At 34.2% G+C, this 20369-nt stretch overlaps 1 protein-coding gene across 2 annotated transcripts; it reads left to right on the top strand.

Moving 5' to 3' along the window:
* Window positions 1-235: 235 nt before the first annotated feature.
* On the top strand, window positions 236-16628 carry LOC110612706 (exportin-7). Of its 2 annotated transcripts, none has more exons than XM_043955804.1 (28): window positions 236-392; window positions 808-1229; window positions 1675-1740; window positions 2262-2379; window positions 2553-2662; window positions 3165-3260; window positions 3472-3595; window positions 4109-4176; window positions 5920-6006; window positions 6197-6349; window positions 6432-6527; window positions 6711-6770; window positions 6879-6997; window positions 7102-7189; window positions 7962-8066; window positions 8146-8247; window positions 8331-8383; window positions 8517-8580; window positions 8682-8816; window positions 9124-9236; window positions 9320-9413; window positions 10113-10332; window positions 12689-12819; window positions 13370-13516; window positions 13706-13834; window positions 14166-14264; window positions 15544-15582; window positions 15949-16628. In XM_043955804.1, the coding sequence occupies exons 2-28, from the start codon at window positions 828-830 to the stop codon at window positions 16084-16086; spliced, it is 3156 nt and encodes a 1051-aa protein (XP_043811739.1). In that variant the 5' UTR covers window positions 236-392; window positions 808-827; the 3' UTR covers window positions 16087-16628. The 2 variants fall into 2 exon arrangements, with proteins under 2 accessions (XP_043811739.1, XP_043811738.1); XM_043955803.1 differs by having other exon boundaries at window positions 8143-8247.
* The last annotated feature ends 3741 nt before the right edge of the window (window positions 16629-20369 follow it).

The raw sequence follows: 20369 nt of genomic DNA, 5'->3' as shown, positions 1-20369 counted from the left end.
CTAAATACACGTCACCTCATGGCTTTGATGTAATTAACCATTTCAACTATGGCCCACATTTTTTCTGGGACCAAAACAAATGTGCGAAGATGTAATTCTAAAATGATACGTGGGAGCATCTAACAAAAATTAGCGAGTTGATCAACGGCTACAAAGGAAAGATGAAACGTACTCTCGAACCATACCGAGATTTCACCGACCAGTGGAAAACATAAAGAACAAAAACATAAGCATTTGCTCGCCATTGTAGACTCCCCCGCTCACTGTTAATAATAATAATAATAATTATTAATAAAGATAACAAAAGAAATCAATCGATTCTCTCTTCGATGTTTTCTATTTCCTTCTCAATTTAGTTGATTAATCTTCAGTTTTAGATCTCAGATCCAAAGGTAATCGTTTTCGCTTTCTATACCTCTATGTCTATCTCTGTTTGTTTGTCCCTTTTCTGGAAGTGAGCTTCTACTGATGCGAGCCAGTGAAAATTTATTTGATTTCCAACTTCAGTTTCGTTTTATTCGATCATTTACCTTTTGTTTTCTGGAGGAATACGTGATTTTAGCATAATATTTTCCGGCTGTAATCGCACGGAAGGGATTCTGCATTATGGCGATTTTGTTTGGGGTGTTTTTTTTTTATTGATGCTTTAAAACCCTAAAAATTTTGCTGTTAATTTGTATTTGTTAGCATTCGATTGTTTTTTCTTTTGGTCAAATGAACCAGACTTTACTTGTTCAGATTATTCGTTTCGATCACGCTATTTGTTTCTTGTTTTTATCTAATGGTAAAGTGTGTGGTTGTTTTCAGGTTCTTTGAAGGAAGAGTCGATGGAGAGCTTAGCTCAACTAGAAGCATTGTGTGAGAGGCTGTATAATTCTCAGGATTCGGCGGAGAGAGCTCACGCGGAGAACACTCTGAAATGCTTCTCGATGAACACCGATTACATCTCTCAATGCCAGTACATTCTTGATAATGCATTGACGCCTTATGCATTGATGCTCGCTAGTTCTAGTCTGCTAAAGCAAGTTACCGAGCATAGCCTCTCGCTACAGCTCCGTCTAGATATTCGTTATTATCTTGTTAACTATCTCGCTACCAGAGGACCTGAGTTGCAGCCCTTTGTTATCGCATCTCTAATCCAGCTTTTGTGTCGAGTCACCAAGTTTGGATGGTTTGATGATGATAGATTTAGAGAAGTGGTTAAGGAGTCTACAAACTTCTTGAGTCAGGTTAGCTTTTGTCACGAGTATGTATTACATGATTCTTTGCTTTTGTCTTTACTAGTTTTTTTCATTGATAATGTCTTTACTTCGAGACTGGCAACTGATTCAATCGTAAGTAATTTCATTTTGCAATTTTTGCTGTATGCATTGTCCCTAGTAACTATTTGCTTTTCCATCAATTTATAGTCTGAACTTCTTAACTTTCTGAAAACTACTTTGGAATCCGAGTGCTTAGTCGTTCATTTACAGAAATGAAATTATAAGGAGGTTCTTTAAGGGAATGGGAATGTTGAGGAGAAAAGAAGGGATGTCTAGGCTGCTGGCATATGGAACAGATGCAGTTAGCTGTGATTAACTAGTCATTTTGTCATTTGTTGGTTTGTTAGCATTGGAGGAAGTTGTTGATTATAAAATTCTTTTCTTTATTGTTCTTGTGTTTCTCATTAAGCAGGCGACATCTGATCACTATGCTATTGGTTTGAAGATATTGAATCAACTTGTCTCTGAGATGAATCAGGTTAGTTTATTACATGTATTGAACTTTCTCAACCTGCATCAGGAAATAAATATATACACTCCGGAAAAGAAACCTGTTGTATATTATAATGCATGGGAATATACCTAAAATATCGATAGTGTAGTGTATACGAATATTAACAATTCTGATTTTTTTCCACTAAAGGCAGATGTGTGGTGGACTCTTGCATAGTCATAATGAACATGTCCAATAATTTCTGCTTATTGTAGTTCTCCTTTTGTAGCATGCTAACCAGTTGTATAAAATTGCAATGAACAATTTAGTCAGACTTTATATATTGATGAATGTCCCTCCTGGACGGTAATGTTTATGGATTTTCATTCACCATTAACCCATATGCAATGCAGCTAAAATTTCAATCATCGAATATGAATTTTCTTATACTCTCTTTTATAACTTCCATCATTGCTGCTGCTATTGCTGAACTACTGTCTTGACTGTTATCAGTAATATCTGTTTACTAACTTAGACATGTATATCTTTGATGCTTAAATTCTCAGCCCAATACAGGGTTGCCTTCAACGCATCATCGAAGGGTAGCCTGCTCCTTTAGGGATCAGTCACTTTATCAGATATTCCAGATATCTTTAACCTCGCTTCGCCAATTGAAAAATGATGGTAACGGTTTGATGGTTTCACATTGTATTCCTCTCTTCTCCCCCTACCTCCAGCACATCCCAACCCCCCCCACCCGCCCAAAAAAAAAAAACCGTGTGGACCTATTTCTTCTATTGACTTTCTGATTTGTCCTTTTTAGTGATTTTTTTCTGATATTTTTATTTTGTGTACAGTTGCAAGTAGATTGCAAGAGTTGGCACTTTCTCTTGCTCTTAAATGCTTATCTTTTGATTTTGTCGGGACATCAATTGATGAAAGTTCGGAGGAATTTGGTACTGTTCAGGTAATGATTGCCTACTTTATATATATATATATATATATATATATATATATATGTATGTATATGCTTCGGTTATAACTTTTAATTATTTGCTGATCTTCAAAAGATGTTTGGACATGATTGGATTGCAGACTTCTAAAAAAATTCCTAGGAATTCGAGATGAAGGAGTTTTACATTTTTTTTTTATAAAAAATTTATTCTTATTTTAATTCCATGGATTTTTGTTATCTCACTTGTTTGAATTGTTGGTACAATACATGGAATTGAAGGGTATTTCTAAAATAAAAAAGGATACATTGAAAATTTTGAAACCCACATTTGAGTGATTAGTTGATAGATTTTGAAAAATCTGTGAATTTTATCTTACTTTTTTCTCAAGCAAACAATTTGTTCTATACGAATCCATGGATTCTTCAAAATCCCTCATCCAATTTCCTCTGACTGAATACTGTCTTTGCGTTTTGATTCTCTAATTTGTGCGTAAGCATGTTGGAAATTCTACAGATTCCATCATCTTGGAGGCCGGTTTTAGAGGATCCATCAACGTTGCAGATATTCTTTGATTACTATGCTATTACAACATCTCCTCTTTCGAAGGAGGTCAGTTTCAATCTTGCTCGTCTTATGATTCATGCTGGCTGGGTATCCCAAAATTTCTCATAGCCACCAGGGTGCTTGTGTTAGAAATTTTGTTGAATGAATGTAATTTCATAGATGATTCTCACTCCAAGTTACTCTAGATTGTGAAATAACATTTATGCATAATTGGTTTTTCTCATTTTTAAAGGATTTTTGGTACATTACTTTCCAGGCATTGGAGTGTTTAGTCCGGCTAGCATCTGTACGTCGTTCTTTGTTCACAAATGATGCTGCTCGTTCTAAGTTTTTGGCACATTTAATGACAGGAACCAAAGAAATCCTACAAACAGGACAAGGTGCTGTTCGCTTGTTACCTTTTTCATATTAATGTTACTAAAAAGCAGCTTAAATATTGTGAAATCAGGTGTGGGGTTTATTTTATAATTTCTCTTGCCTGAGATTCAACTAACTGTTTATCCTTGTGTATATTTTTTTCCCTTGTTTTCATTCTTCTTTTTCCCGTCCAGAACAAGTTTTAACCAAGATTATATATTCGCAATCAATTTCACTATTAGTTTGCTTGTACAGTTCTTGATGAATTATGTAAAATTTTGCTGATTTGGGGGAGTGGAGAGGAGAAGGAGATAATGTGGTGAAGAATGGGATGTGTGTTCTTTCTGTTTGCTTGAATTCATGTGTTAACTTTGGAGTTGCATAGTGTCTTGACTCTTGAATGCTGCTCTTATAGCATGTGGCATTAGGTCCTTACATGATGATCTCAATCTAGCCATTAAAAATCTGTTCAAATTGCTTAGTGTGTCCATATATGTGTCTATCTGCCTATATTCATTTGGCTTACTGGGAACCAGGTCTTGCTGATCGTGATAATTACCATGAGTATTGCCGTCTTCTTGGACGTTTCAGAGTGAATTATCAGGTAACTGTTGTATACTTTTATGACTCTCCATGTGCAAGCTTGTTGACCTATATATATGTTTGGATTTGACAACAGCAGCATTATGTTGTATGGTTTTGTTATGTTCATGCGTTCTCATGGTTAAACTGCTTCAATGTTGTGTACAACAAACAAAATTTTATTGAGTGATGCGTTATGTGTATGCATATGTGTCATGGTGACCAATCTGATTAATTTTGCTGTTTAGCCAAAATAGGTATTCATTATTTGGAATTGCATGAACTTTTGTGTCCACAGACATGAATTCTTCCCTTGTTCAATCTCTTAGGATATTCACTAAATAGTGTTTTTCATACATTTGTTTGGACAAGTTTATATTAACGGTTGATATGTGGAAATTTAAATCATCCTTTTATTTTTCTTCCCCTCCTCACATTTAGGATTTGTCTGTTGGAGCTTTTTTTTTTTTTTTCGGTGTCTATGCCCTTTCTTTTGAATTCCATTCCTGCAATGTTGTAGTTTTGTGATGTCATATTCTTGTAAAATCTTTGCCAAGAAAATATAATTTTTTTTATTATCATATCAATTTGGTGAGGTCGACAATTTGTACTTTGTTATTTTTTGACTCTTATTCATGAAATTAGTATGATATTCTACATTTTTTTCCTTTAAATCTGTTAGAATTGATGAGATTCCATGCTACAATCAAGGTGGAGTATTATGGAAAGTTATTATATAGGATCTGCATTCCTAGATAAATAGAATAATATATATCTGTATATTCCTAAAATTGGGAATTTGATATATTCCTATTACAGTTGGAGAATCCTTTAATTTATGTTATCATACCATATATGTCTTGGATCCTCTGTTATAAATAGGAAAACTTTTATTTTATCAAAAAATAATGCAATTCAATAAAGATGTAGTCCTTTGAGTTTTTGTGTCCATGAACGTAGGTTATCGTAGCTGAATCATGTAAATTTTTTTGTTATTTTCTTTTCTCTTCTATTATTTTAACTTTAACATGGTATTAGTGCTTTTAAATCTTTGAGTCTTGGGCATTGTTCATCGGTACTGTTCATCAACTGTTTATGTGTATTGTTCATAGGCACTATTTATTGCTACTGTTTATGGGCATTGTTCACGCCTATATTTGTATTCCATTAGTGTGGTTTGTTCAATCCTATGAGTTATTTTGTGTTGATGTTTTCTTGCCAACATGAAAGTGCAATTCTAAGGATTCTTTTGTATTTTGGTACTTCGTGCGAGTGCCTTTGTTGCAAGTGTTTTTAAATATGCTCATGAGTTACTGGTTGTAAGTTGCTATGAGGAATTTTTTGGCTTCTACATAGAATGTCATTAAGGGGGTGTATTGATGAGATGGGAATGTTATGGAAAGTTATTCCTATTTAATATAGGATTTGTATTCTTGAATAAATAGAATAATTTATGTATGTATATTCTTAAAATAGGAGATTTGATATATTCCTATTATAGTTGAAGAATTCCTTAATTTATGATATCATACCATATATGTCTTGGATCCTCTATTATAAATGGGGGAAGCTTTTATATTATGAGAAAACAATCCAATTTAATAAAAATGTAGTCGTTTGAGGTTTTGTGTTTGTGGATGTAAGCTCTCGTGGCTGAACCATGTAAATCTTTTTGTGTTATTTTCTTTTCTCTTCTATTATTTTAACTTTAACAAATCCATAAGCATGACTCTTGATGTTCGCAACATGTAAAATTGTGTTGCAGTTGTCGGAGCTTGTGAATGTAGAAGGCTATGGTGATTGGATACAATTAGTAGCAGAGTTCACTTTAAAGTCTTTGCAATCTTGGCAGGTTGACTGGTGTTACGACTTCTTTCCCGATAATTTAATGGATAATCATGTGTAGTCTTGTTTTATATATGATAATAAATAGTTCTTAATTTCATAGATTCTAATTTTTTTGTGTGGAGCCTTGACCTTACCTTTATGTTTGATGATGCATTTTGAGAAATAAATTGCTGATTAAGTTTATATTTTATCAGTGGGCCAGCAGTAGTGTATACTACCTTTTAGGGCTATGGTCCAGATTAGTGACATCAGTACCATATTTGAAAGGTGATGCACCAAGCTTGCTTGATGAATTTGTGCCCAAAATTACTGAAGGCTTTATTACGTCGAGGTTTAACTCTGTGCAGGTATGTTCTCTTCTTTATTGGTTGTGATTGTTTTGTGCTCCATTAAAAGTTGCATTTTAATTTGCTCCTTTTGTGTCTGTAGTCTGGATTCCCAGATGATCTCTCTGACGATCCATTAGACAATGTTGAACTCCTTCAGGATCAGCTAGATTGCTTTCCTTATCTTTGTAGATTCCAGGTTCATCTGCCGTATATTTTATGTGCTTTTTACTGGTTTCCTAGCCTGGAAATTCTGGGTTTGAGTTCCATAATGGTCACATTTTTGTTACTGAACTGTATAAACAATGAATTCTTGATGTAACCGAGTGTATAAATTTTCGTATTTTGTTAAGTTTACTCGCTGTATGATTTTTTTTGGCAGTATGAAAGCAGTGGATTATATTTAATAAACACAGTGGAGCCTATTCTGCAATCATACACGGTATGGTAGTTTGGGATGAATTAGTGTGCTTTTGAATGTTGACACTTTTGGAATTAATGGCAAGTTAATTCAAATCATTACTTCATTATTTTTAAATGGCTTACGTAGGAAAAAGCAAGTGTGCAGACCACTGACGGGGATGAACTCTCTGTTATTGAGGCAAAGCTTGCTTGGATTGTTCATGTTATTGCAGCTATTCTTAAAATCAAACAATCGACTGGCTGTAGGTAATTTTGTATTTTATTTTCTACAAATTCTCATTTACTATCAGGAGCTGCATCAATCTGCACTTTGACAACTATTTATGTGTTTGTTACATTTCTTAATGCAGTGCGGAGTCACAAGAAATGCTTGATGCAGAACTTTCAGCTCGTGTTTTGCAGTTAATAAATGTCACTGACAGTGGACTACATAGCCAGGTATGTGATCAAGAGTAGTCTGCTGTGATGTGCAGGTGAAGTTGTTTGGACGAATCCTTTGTGTTTCTCACCAATTTCCCAGTCCAGTTTCTGTTATTTGATTGATAGTGCATTAACAGATTGAGTTGGATCAGAAACAATTTTTATCGCTAATAATTTGTTTACAAGCTAAATCTAAATCTAACTGAAAGGTGATTATCTCATATATATATATTTGAGAATTTGTGAGGTGTGACAGAAGTGTTGTGAAGCTCCGCTGGAGCAATGGAGCTTTTGTTTTTCAGAGCCAGGAAAGTGTTCAGTTTTTTGCTTTAAGGTTTTATCAAAATTGTCTGGTGTTTAGGGCCTAGCTAGGTGGATAGGGTGATTGTTTGGTTAGATATGGAGGTTCAAGGATGGTTTGGTTAGAGATGGTCAGATGGAAGGTTCAAGCTTTAATGCTCTCTTCTTGTACCCAAAAAGAAGATATCTGATGAGAGAGAATTGCTTATGTTAACGTGGGGTTCTATATACCATAGACTGTCAAACTTGCTCTTATGCTTGTGTTCCTTTGGTTCAATGCGAAGGATGATTCTTTGTTTGGATATAATTACAGTAGCTAAAAAATTGCTGTTTCCTAGTCTTCAAATTCCTTCTTTCTTTGTCCTCTTCTTCATTTTCCATGTTGAAGCATCTTTGGAATTATCATGTGTGAATTGAACTATATCAATTTCTTTGTAACATTTTTTGGCAGGGCATTTATAATTGATTTTCTCATATTGATATGTAACAGAGATATGGCAAACGGAGTAAGCAAAGACTTGATCGAGCAATTCTCACCTTCTTTCAGCATTTTCGAAAGTCTTATGTGGGCGATCAGGCTGTGCACTCATCCAAGGTGATGATGTTTCTCAGACTTCTGTGTATGTGTTATTTATTCTAATATCCTCAAGCATTTTCGCTTTCTATTGCAGCAGTTATATTCGCGGTTGTCTGAGCTTCTTGGACTACATGATCATCTGGTGTTATTAAATGTGATTGTTGGGAAGATTGCTACTAATCTGAAGTGTTACACACAGGTGACTTTTTTGTTCACGATTTGTTTTTTGTTTACCATTCAATTTGTGGCCACTAATGTCTATTTCATTTGTGGTTATTCCAGAGTGAGGAAGTCATTGATCACACATTAAATTTATTTTTGGAGTTGGCATCTGGGTTAGTATTCCTTCCTTTTTATTTAGCTAAAAAAAATCCATCTACTTATTTTATTTAGAAAAATTAGTGTATTCATCTCAACATTTGTTGGTTGATTGTCACAACTTTTATATTTGTTATTTCTGTTTTACAGCTATATGACTGGGAAGTTGCTACTCAAGTTGGATGCTATTAAATTTATAGTCGCTAACCATACTGTAATTTCAGTTCTAAAACATTCCTATTTTATATATGCTTTTAACTTTTTTTTAAAAAGGAATTTATCAATAACTATTTATTGTTTTTCTTTAATTTTTAGAGGGAGCACTTTCCTTTTCTAGAAGAATATAGATGCACGCGTAGCAGAACAACATTCTATTACACTATCGGTTGGTTAATATTTATGGATGACAGCCCAGTGAAATTCAAGTCTTCAATGGAACCACTTTTGCAAGTACTCTCTCTCTCTCTCTCTCTCTCTCTCTCTCTCGTGTGACCTCAGTCCTCAAGATTTGCTTTTCCTCTACTTAAGCACTCTCATGACACCTAATTTTTGCGCTTATTGATTGTGTGGGCTTCATAAGTGGGCTTCTATTGAAGCGCACTTGTAGTTGTACAGATCTTTACATCATATTTCATTTACCTGCATCATCATCATCATGTATTTGAAGTTTGTGGTTAGACGTTTTGTTTATGAATTGTTTCTATATTGTCCTCATCGGTTGAACTTAATCTTTGATATATTTTTCACTGTATCTTAGGTTTTTATCAGTTTGGAATCAACACCTGATTCAATGTTTCGAACTGATGTGGTGAAGTACGCTGTAATTGGGTTGATGAGGGATCTTAGAGGAATTGCTATGGCTACAAATAGGTAACTATATTTTAGATGTTTGAGATTGTTAGTTTGTGATGAAATCTAAAATCATCTTCTTATTATTCTTCAATATTGTTCAGTCGCAGAACTTATGGGCTTTTATTTGATTGGCTGTACCCTGCTCATTTGCCACTTCTGTTAAGAGGCATCTCACATTGGGCAGATACACCAGAGGTATGGAGTTATTGTTGTAAAAATCCTACATTAAGATGTTCGAAACCATGTTTTATCTAACATTGAACATGCAAACCTCATTTGGCCTTTAAAGAATTTTATATATAGATTTCTAATATAGTTTGTGACATGTCCCTTACCTACGGGCTTTTCTTTTGTTGATTCAATAAACATCCATGTTGTTGTTGTTGTGAGTGGTTAAACCATCTCTTGGTCAACTTGCTCAATGAGATTATTTTTAGGCTAAAAAATATATTCTGTATTTTGCTAGTATGTTATTTCAAACACTGATTCTGCACTCCGAAATGTCTAAAGTGAGCTTTTGAGGGTGAAAATTATATTGTTGTCTTGAGTAGTAAATTAGGATAACAAGCTTTATGAAGCAATATGTTGTAATTTAGAACGCCTGCAGTTTTTATATGGCTGTCACTGGCGTTTTCCAGTCTCTTAGATTGTTAATTGTATAAGCCTAGTTTTTTCTACGTGATTTTGGTTTTAGATGGTCCCCATTCTCTTATATTTGAGGTGATGAAGTACTTTATTGTTGAAGTGCATTTGTTTTTTGCAATTCAGAGATTTGTTCTTTTTTCAGATTTTTGTTAATTTAAATGTCATTCAGCAATTAGCATTTGATTTCAGTGACTTTTTATATTGAGAAATAAACTCATGGATTTCAATTGTGTGGCTTTAACACTGCAGGTTACTACACCATTGTTGAAATTCATGGCTGAATTTGTGTTAAATAAAGCCCAACGTTTAACTTTTGATTCTTCTTCTCCTAATGGCATTCTTCTTTTCCGGGAGGTCAGTAAACTTATTGTAGCCTATGGCACCAGGATCTTAGCTCTTCCAAATGCTGCTGATATATATGCCTACAAATACAAGGGAATATGGATTTGTTTAACTATTCTCTCTAGAGGTTGGTTCATTAATCTCCATTTACTTTTGTAAATTTGTGGCTTCAATGGCAGCTGCTAAAAATGAGATTTTCCCTTCTTTTTCATTTTGATATTGAGATCTAAGGAAAACTATGGGTTTGAGAAATTTTTTTGAGGTCCTTTCTGTTGATGAATCCTGCATGTACAATGAACACAAAATGTGTATGCATTTTTTTTCTTATTAATGTAACAAATGATTTTACATTGTTAACGTTATGTTTACTTGTAATCTTGAAGGATACATGATGCATATCTGTATCCTGCTTTTACCTTGTTTCTATAATCTTTTGGATGTAGTTCTTCTATTGAACCTTGTTTTGCAAAAGAAATATTGATTTGATTTACAAACGGGTAGAATTTTCATTTAAGTCAAGCAATGCACAACGGATCCACAAGGATTCTTTTGCTTTGGAATATGGGGAATGTAGTAGGTTTATTTTTATGATTTCACCCGTTTTAGTGGTACTTATTAGTTACTTCTCATGTACATGGCATCCCTTTCCAGAGGTTTTTTCCCCGATGATTTATTATTAAATGAAGGGTCTCTGCAAGTTGGGGAATAGGGTCGCTATGAAAACTAATGGAGGCCAGTTGATAGTTTTTTAGTAGGCATGTGCAGAAGATGTTCCCTTGTAGGACGGGGTATTTTCTTTCTGGGTACTTTACAGCCAAGTTCTGAGTTTTAGCAAAATCCATAAGTTAGTCCTCATGTAAAGTTTGTGTAACAATTAAATCCTTAAGTTTCAAATCCGTTAAGCAAATTGGTCTTTCTCTTAAAAACAAGAGTAATTTAGGGTCAGTTAATCTTTTAATGACAAAATTATTCTTAATAGCTAATTTGTGTTTTGGTTTCTCCCATTGTCACTCCCTAGGGTCAAACTTTGTTTCTGTTCCTCTCATTGGAGTTCACAGCATAGCTGTAATGTGTGTAAATCCATGGATTATCTTCTCCTTCACAATCCTCTCTTTTGTCCTTCTAATTTGTCTTTTACAACTAAAATCACATCCGAATAGGTTAAGAAGCCATACACATGCAAAAAACAAATCCTGAAGTGGTATTTGATCGTAAAATGGAGGGGTGTAGAAAGAAGCCAGCTCTGTGCCCCAATGAATGGCGCGCCTAGCCTCGCACTTCTTCTGGTTGCAGCTCTTTTCAGATCAGATTCTGAATCATTGCTGTTTGCTCCTTCGAGATTGAATGGTTTTAGAGTATCAGGCAATTTGGGACCGCATGATCGATAATGGTTGCCATGATTAGAAGAGTGCACATTAGCAAAAGCAAGATGATGAGAAGCAGTTTTGGTGGAAAATTACAAAGGATGGAGATACAACATGATGAAAAGACACGAGAGAGCAGTAGTGGCGCTCGACAATGGCCATTGCATTAGAGGTTCTATTAGCCAAGCCATTGGCTCTCTGCTCAGTTCTCCTTGGACGTGGCAAGCAGCATCTGAAATTTGAGTAATTATGAGACATGTTACAACGAGCTTGGTCCATTCCAGCAGTTAGTGAGCCCAAGCCTCTGCCCTTTAGAAAGATAGATCTAGGTAGATGGGAGTTTGCCAGTAAAGGGTTCCCATGGGGCCAACGGCATCTCAGGAGAAAGATAAAAGAGAAGAAAGGCACCTTCTCAGCCTTTGCCTCAACAGCAAGCTCTGGGTTATTGTGTCGAAGCTGGCAGGTTTGGGTTGGATAGAGAAATTGAACAAGTTAAGCGTGAAAACAGGTTTTAATGATGGAATTAGGGAGTCTCAGACAGTAGGTCAAATTTAAGGGTAATTTGGTCATTAAAATATTAATTGATGGTAAATTGATCTTGTTTTGAACAGAATGATCAATTTGTTTAACAGATTTGAAACTCAAGTACTTAATTGTTACACAAACTTTAAATTGGGACTAGCTTGTGGGTTTTGGCTGTAAACTACCCTTTCATTTTTAGATATAATTTCATAAAATTGGAGAGATGGATGCACATGTGGGGAGGATGGTTACTCTTCCTTCGTGGAAGGTAGCTTAGGATCTAGAATCTTGTGTTTTTCAATGAAGTTGATAAGCAGAACTTTTGGAGGGTGGTGATTTTGGCCAAATCTGTAGAGACAATCACACAAGGATAGTCTTCAGTCAGCAATTCTTACCTATTCTTTAGGGAAAGCCATGCGTAGGTCATTGTGGGATGATGTTAATTTGAGTCGCCATGTATTCTTTTGTTCTGTGTTTAAATCTTACTTCCTGTAAATTCCTTGAACAACATTGTTTTCTTATTTAAGGTTCTTCTTCTTCTCACTCTTTCTTCAAATGCATGATATAAGCTGATTTTCTACTACTGAATATTGGCAGCTCTTGCGGGAAACTATGTCAACTTTGGTGTGTTTGAACTGTATGGTGATAGAGCCCTTGCTGATGTACTTGATATTGCTCTAAAGATGACACTATCAATTCCTCTAGCTGATATATTGGCATATCGGAAGGTATATAATTGACTTCTTGGCTGCTAGTCGGGATACTTAATGGATAATATCCTTTAGGATTATCTCATTCTCTTTCTATTATTTCTTTTTAATTTTCCATTTTTAGATGTATGATCTCCTTAAGTTTTAGAAAATTGATGTTTTTTCTACAATGTACTTCTGTCTTTTTCAGAATCAAACAGTTTGATCTTGTAATTATCTGAATTAAACAACCATTTTATGCATCAAAACTACAACTCCTTTTATCCTATAATTTCTTTTCAATAAAAATTCTTTTTTATAAAGTTCAAGGAACTAAGTTTTTGGTTGTGAGAACATGAGGACTAGAGTATATATTGGGCCAAACTTCAGGATCCCTCCCCTCCATTTTCCTCTTATTAATAGTTTTTTAAAACCTGGTATGGTTGACTCTTTCCTCCCATGTTGGATGAATGTTTTTACATTGTAGATTCTATGAATATCTTCTGATTTATATAACCTCTCAAATTGTGATTATTGTTCAGTTCTTTAGCTTGTAATGGCAAGTTATATCTTCTTCCTTTTTTTCCAGTTGACAAGGGCTTATTTTGCATTCTTGGAGGTTCTGTTCAGCAGCCATATTGTTTTTATATTGAATCTGGACACAAACACCTTCATGCATATAGTTGGCTCTCTTGAATCTGGTCTTAAAGGTTTGGATACAAATATCTCATCCCAGGTATGTCACTCTTAAGGCTATAGAAGGCAGTTATTCTTCTTAACTAGCTGCATGTATCCTTTTCAAATTAAAGATAGTTTAAACATCTTGCCTGAGCATAATAACTCACCTAGTTGTATCTTAAATTTGTTATGTTTATTTTCTTCTGTTGGTCTTAATTGAAGCTAAAAAATCTGAACGTCATGACAGTGTGCATCTGCTGTTGATAATTTGGCTGCTTTCTATTTCAACAACATCACAATGGGGGAGGCACCCACTTCACCTGCTGCAATTAATCTTGCTCGACATATTGCAGATTGCCCCAACTTATTTCCAGAAGTAAGCTTTTATAATTCTTTTTTGCAAAGTTTACCTCCTATGCCATTTGAAAGGGGGGAAATGTTAGTTCTGATGGAAGAGATTGTTGGACTCAATTTGCTGCTTTTCTTCTGTTACCAACTTCCACCATTTAGTTGATGCATTCTGTTTTCAGTATTTCTGTAATTTTTTGTTTTCTGGATCCAGTTTATTATGTGCGAGTTTCTCATCATTTGAGATTCTATCTTAAAGAATTGGATTTTTGTTTAGAACTTGTGGGCAAGTGAAGTTTTCTTGAGATTTATACTTGCTAAACATATGTGCATGTAATTCCATCTCTATAAATTTACAGATACTGAAGACCCTGTTTGAGATTGTTCTATTTGAGGATTGTGGCAACCAATGGAGTCTCAGTAGACCGATGCTTAGCTTAATTCTTATTAGTGAGCAGGTACGTCTGAACTGGGGAATCTATGCACATGGAACTAAATTGCAATTTTTGAACAAATTGCTAAATTAATCTTGGGTAAAATTACTATTTAGTTCCTATATTATGGAAAGACTCATTAGTTGGTTTTTCGATTTTGAAAAACACTAAAATGATCTTGACGTTTTAAAAAATCTACTAGTTAGTCTCTCCGTTAACTTTAGCAGTCAAGTGTTTTACTCTTTAGTCCTGTGGTTTGAAAAAACTAATTAGTTGGTTCCTCGGATGTGTAAAAAGTCTATTAATTACTTCATCCGTATTGAGGGCATTTTAGACTTTTTATGATACTTAACTTGTAACCGGAGGGATTAATTAGTAAACTTTTTAAAATGTTAAAGATGTTTTAATCTATTTTTGAAAATAGAGGATCAACTAACGAGTTTTCTCATACTATAGGGACTAAATAGTAAATTTTCCTTAATCTTAATTAAATTCCACCAGCTTATTGGCTGGATCCATGTCAGGGTGATCTGTTAAGTTCTATTATTATGGAAAGGAAGTTACTATAAGTAATTATTCATGCCCCTTCCCTTCTTCAAATTATGCTCATTCTCTTATTTTGTTGACAATTTTCATTTGAAGTAGCAAGTAATCAATTTCAGACTGGTTGAAGAGCACCAAAATTTGGGCTGTTATGTTTTATTGAAAATATCTTCCTGAAACATACTTTTTGGGGGTAGTATATAGTGTTTAGTGCACTTAGAACATCAAAGAAAAATATTTTCCTGATCAAAAGAAAACTAATTTACTTTTAAGGAAAATAACTTTTTTCAAAAGAGGAAGTAGTTTCTTGGACTTCGATAAAACTTCTTAACATGTGAAGAAACTTGCAAATATATGATATTACACATACCCATGTGTTTACCAGCCACCACATGTGAAGAAACGTTTCGGTATACTCCAAATAGGAAAAAATTATTACCTTTTATTTTCCTTCGTTACAAGCAAACAACAGAAAAGTAATGTTATTGTTATTTGTCAAAAAAATTTTTACTGGGAAGTGTTTTCCACAAACAGGATATTCTTCACAAGAGAAATGGAGTCTTGATTTCTACTTTTTTCCTATCATTTCCTGATAAATTTAGCCATATACTAACCATGTCACCTTTGCTTGTAATCTTTCAGGGTCTATCCATTTTAGTTTTGATTAGATAAGCGTATATCATCTTTTTCTTTTTTCTATACTTTGGTTTCTGGGTTTCACTTTTCATGTAAAGTGAGAAAAATTCTCCTTTGCTTGCAGATATTCTCTGACTTGAAAGCTCAAATTTTAACTTCACAGGTAGTTTTTCTTCCCAAATATTTGTTACAGAAGTGTTGTCTGCAATTGCACAGTAGTGTCCAGTTAATGCGTGTGCGTTTCATTGTGTGATATGTAGGTCCAGAAGGGGATAATTCTGAATGATTCATGAGTTGTCTTTGTTGTGAATTTGCTAATAGTATTATGCTGATAGCTTAGGTCTGTTAAGTTGTGTGAATGTAAAACAATGTTGAAGTATTGGGGCCAATTATCAGAGGTTATGCATTTAGGAGCAAATAGAAGGTTGCATTCGACGAGTGGGTCAACTTGGGTGCCTAAAATTGATTGTTCTCTGTGTTTAGCTGTTTGCAATGTCATTCTTTAGTGACACTCTGCATCCTGTTGCAGCCAGTGGATCAACATCAACGGCTTTCCCTTTGTTTTGACAAACTGATGGCTGATGTTACTCGAAGCCTGGATTCAAAGAACAGGGACAGGTTTACTCAGAATCTGACTGTTTTCAGGCATGAATTTCGTGTCAAATAGCTCCAAGGTGAGGGATGGCTGCTCGTTTTGATGACTGGACTGTATCTCTGGAGGATGTTTGTTTGAAGAATCCCAAGTACCAGACATTGATTGACTCATAGATATGGCCTCTGTTTGCTCTTGGAGAGAAGTATCCTTTTGAGGCAGTATCTATGTTATGTTGTCCGAATCACTGTGAAGCAGATTTCTAGAGAAGATAGAAGGGTTGTTATGGAGGAAGAAGTTGTATGAACTTTTTCTTTTTAGTGTACAGATTTCTCTTTCTTTTCTGAAATTCTTGTTCGAAAGAGAAGATGCTAGAAACATTAGATGGTATGTTATGACAAGAGGATTACCGAAAGGCTTGCAAAAGCTACTAGTGGGTTTGATGATAGTTCATGTTTTTATAGAGATGATTCTTTCCAGAACAAAGATGTACATCAATCATTCATGAGGTTTGTGTTTTAGAGGTGGGTCAGAAGCAAAAAATTTTGTACATTAACCTCACAAATTCTTTGTATTTGTTGATAATAGAGATAAAAAAAAATGAAATTTTAGTTTGCCGCCCTTGTTTCCTTCTTGTTGCCTGGAAGAACTTCTTGGTATTCTTCCTCAAGGTACCTGCAGATTTATTTTTCACTTTTCATGTCTGCATATTCTGATTCAGTTTCAGAACATAAGTAGCTCGTATCTGTCAGGGATGTTGCTTCCTGATGCTGGTGGATTGGTGTTGTGCAGTTCCCCCGTCCAACGGAGACAGTGTATCCTTGTTTAGCTTGATATGGTTCTTGAAAAGTGTCTGTATATCCATGAAGTATTTGTGTTGATTTTGTCATATTCTATATGAGTATTGCTTTTACTGACTTGCTTGAATTGTAGGGATAAGCTACATTTTGTATTATGGATTTGATAACTAAAGATCATTAAAATGAATTAAACTCACAATGTAAATTAGGTTTATTCATTTTGATATTATTGTTATAGTTGTTACAGAGATAGACGAATTGGACACGTCAATAGTATTTAGTCGTTTTGGAACGTGTTTTAATTAAAAATATTTAAAATAATTAAATAATCTTTTTAAAATAATTTTTAGATAGATTTATAAGTTAATTTATCAGCAAGTTAGTTTTAATTTTTAAAAATTTATTAAAACATTTTTAACTTTTGCTTCCATTAATATTTTAGTTCATCTAATTTTAACTCATTTTTCTGTTAAAAATATGGTCAGATGATAGAAAAAATTTCTAATCCTCACTACTGGTAAATTATGATATGTAAATTATGATATCTTTGTTTGAAGCAGCAGAAAACAAAGTGAAAATCATCTGATTTTATAAAATGATCTATATAGTGAGATGGATAAATATTTCTTTATCAAATTTTATCCTTTACGCATAGATCATTGTAATAATTCTATTTAATTTTAATTCTTTAACTTTGATTCTATCTCCTCAAGGTGAGAATTTCCTAAATAGTCTCAAAGAGTGCAAATGAACCTCAGATTGTATAATCAGAAATAAAGAGTAATATAAAAATAAAAGAAACCAACTTTCAGATAACTAGAAAAAGAGAGCCCAAGTTAAATGGCACACTAATTCAAGCAAGACGGTCTAAAGCTAAAAACGAGAACAATTTATAATACACATGCAGCCTTGAATCCAAGTTTCACCGTAGTTTCCATATAGGAGCCCTTTTAGTTTTCCCAACTCACCAAAAACATTACCAGTTGCATTTTGCGGTACCAAAAGCGGGTTAAGAGAATTCTCCATATAAAAGCACAACTCAATGCCATTCAGAAAATATTTTTTCCATGATTTTGAAGTTTTTCTAAAAGCCAGCAAAGAACAGGAGCATGTAAGTGTTTTGGTGATAAGCGTCTCTGGAGATTTTGAGAAGAAAGTGAATAAATTGAGCGATTTGTGAGTTATTAAAAGAAGAAGCAGAGGACAAGGAATGATGTGAGGAGTTTAGCTGTTTATGGTGAGGAGGCTCTGTGAGTAGAATGTGTTAGGGATTTTGAAGATGGGGAGAATTTGTTTTCTGAATATGAGGGCATGATAATATTTTTGTATTGTTTTAACGGTAAAAATTATAAAAAATGAATGAAATGACTATTTATTTAAAAATTGTAGGAATTAATCTATAAGTAATAGTAATATTGAAAGATTAAATTGTAATTCTCCTTACTTTCTATTCTTTGATATATCATTAGGAAAAGTGCATCTAAACATTTTTTTTCTCTCGAAAGAATTTGGGAAAAAAAGAAATTCTTGAAACATGTTTTGATGCTAAAAACTTATGTTTAAGTTGAGATTATGATTGAAAATTTTGATTCGTTAAATATAAAAGGTGAAATAAAAAAGGTAAAGTCCCCCCTTTTTTTCTTCTCTTTTCATTCTCCATCTCTTATCTGCTAAAAATTTCCATTAAAGGCCACAGTTGACTCTGATCTTCTCTTTGTTAGTTCAGTTTTTAATATATCCTATTTAATATAAAAATTAAAATTAATTTAAAATATAGAGCAAAATAAATAAAGGATAGTAAAATTTATTACTTTTAATTATATTTTCAATTTATATAAAAAATAAAATAAACTTATTTTTTGGTGGATAGAGTAATTATTTTCTACTAATTATAAATAGGGTATCAAGTTGCATTGAATTGGTTTCTACATAGGAGATAATAAGTAACTCAAATTTTTGATATTCCGGACGAATAATTACGAAGACTTTAATCGTTAATCCTTCCATTAATTACGCAATAATCGTTTTAAATATATTTATCCCCTCTTTGATTGGATAAGTTAATTTAATAATTTTAAATTTTTTAGAACTAAAATATTCCACTTATTTGCTTGATATTTTATTTTAATTTTTCAGGAATTCAAGGAAGATATATTTTGAGGGCGGTAACTTACCTTTTCCCTTTGAGAGAGTTTGAACCAAGAAATAGTCAAGGTGCGAGTTTTAACTAGCGAGGAGAGTGATTTGGCCTATAGAAGCGAGGATTTGGAAGAGAGGGTTGATACTGAGTCAATTATGGCAGCGACTGAGGGGGACTTGTTCTGTGATAAACAAATGACTCCAAACAAGAACCTTAGGGCAGCCAATCCTAAGAAAAGAGGTGAACCTGAGAAGAGCAGTAAAAGTAAGCATTCAGGTGATGGTGCTATGACCTTAAAGGTGGAAGGTTCTAACCACCTTGAATGAAGAGTGGGCGAATAAAATGCAGAACATATTAGAGATGTTGAAAAGAGGGGGAAGGGGAAAGTCAAAACCAAAGAACCAAAGAACAAAAGACAAATAAGGGCTGCACAAGACGAAAAACCAGAGGCAGTGCTAAGGTGCAAGGGGAATGTGAAGGATTCCCTCGAGACATAGATACCTCATTTTTCATCTTATTCTTTTCCTTTCCTTTCTTTAAGAGCTTCTTAAGGACTAGAAAGAGGTATATTAAGGCCTTTCTAAGAGAAGGACTCGAGTGAAGAGAAAGATAACTGCTAGTTAAAAAGCTCGCGGGCCCCGACCGATGGTCGTTCCTAGGCCCAGTCAACCAACCACTTATGATGACTTTGCCAGCATTCAGTTTCTCTATTGCACTTCTTGTCGCCTTTAGGGCTGGGCAAGTCAGAGACGTAAAAGCCATGAATTTCGAGGAGAAAGTAAATGATTTAACAATTGCTACACTTAAACAACAAATCGTTTTCAAGATAGAAATTTTTTTATAGAGTCTATAAAGATACTATTGGAGATGTGAACTTACCAACAGGAGTCAATCCCAATGAGATAGCCGAAAGTGTTTTTTTTAGCATCGACAATATTCACTAGCTAAATTAGATCTATTTTGAACTCGTCAATCAGAGCACACAGAGTCTCCACTTTGCCAAGCTTTGAATTATGTTCTATATTTTGAAGGTATTGTATGTAGTTAGAATTTTTTTTATAGGTTTTATCGTATTTAGTCTGAAGAGTTTAGGTAAGACTTTCAAGGTGACTATCATATACAAAAAGTATATTTTTCTTGCCGTGCTAACGAGGCAATGAAATTGGAGCAATTACGACCGACAAAGAAACTTGAACCTTGGAGTCTAAAGAGGAACCCCTATTGCTCGAGAAAAGGGGTTTAACAAATGGGAGGCCATAAAAGTTTCTTCGTCCTTCTTGACTCCCTTGACAACGAGGTTTTAGGGTCTAAGATCATAGAGCTTTTAATGGATTGGGCAGGAGAGTTAGTTCAAGGATAAGCATCCCTAAAGGAGACTCTCTTTAACTCTCTTTTCTATGGCTTGCATATGTCGTAAT

The sequence above is a fragment of the Manihot esculenta genome, chromosome 4, assembly GCF_001659605.2.
Source record: "Manihot esculenta cultivar AM560-2 chromosome 4, M.esculenta_v8, whole genome shotgun sequence".
Lineage (NCBI taxonomy): Eukaryota > Viridiplantae > Streptophyta > Magnoliopsida > Malpighiales > Euphorbiaceae > Manihot > Manihot esculenta.
This window is presented reverse-complemented; position numbering and strand designations above follow the sequence as displayed.

Coding starts and splice junctions, on each gene's coding strand:
- LOC110612706 (XM_043955803.1), top strand. CDS start 828: ATGGAGAGCTTAGCTCAACTAGAAGCATTGTGTGAGAGGCTGTATAAT. Junction 12,820..13,369: donor ATATATTGGCATATCGGAAG/GTATATAATTGA, acceptor CTTTTTTTCCAG/TTGACAAGGGCTTATTTTGC. Junction 13,517..13,705: donor ATACAAATATCTCATCCCAG/GTATGTCACTCT, acceptor ACGTCATGACAG/TGTGCATCTGCTGTTGATAA.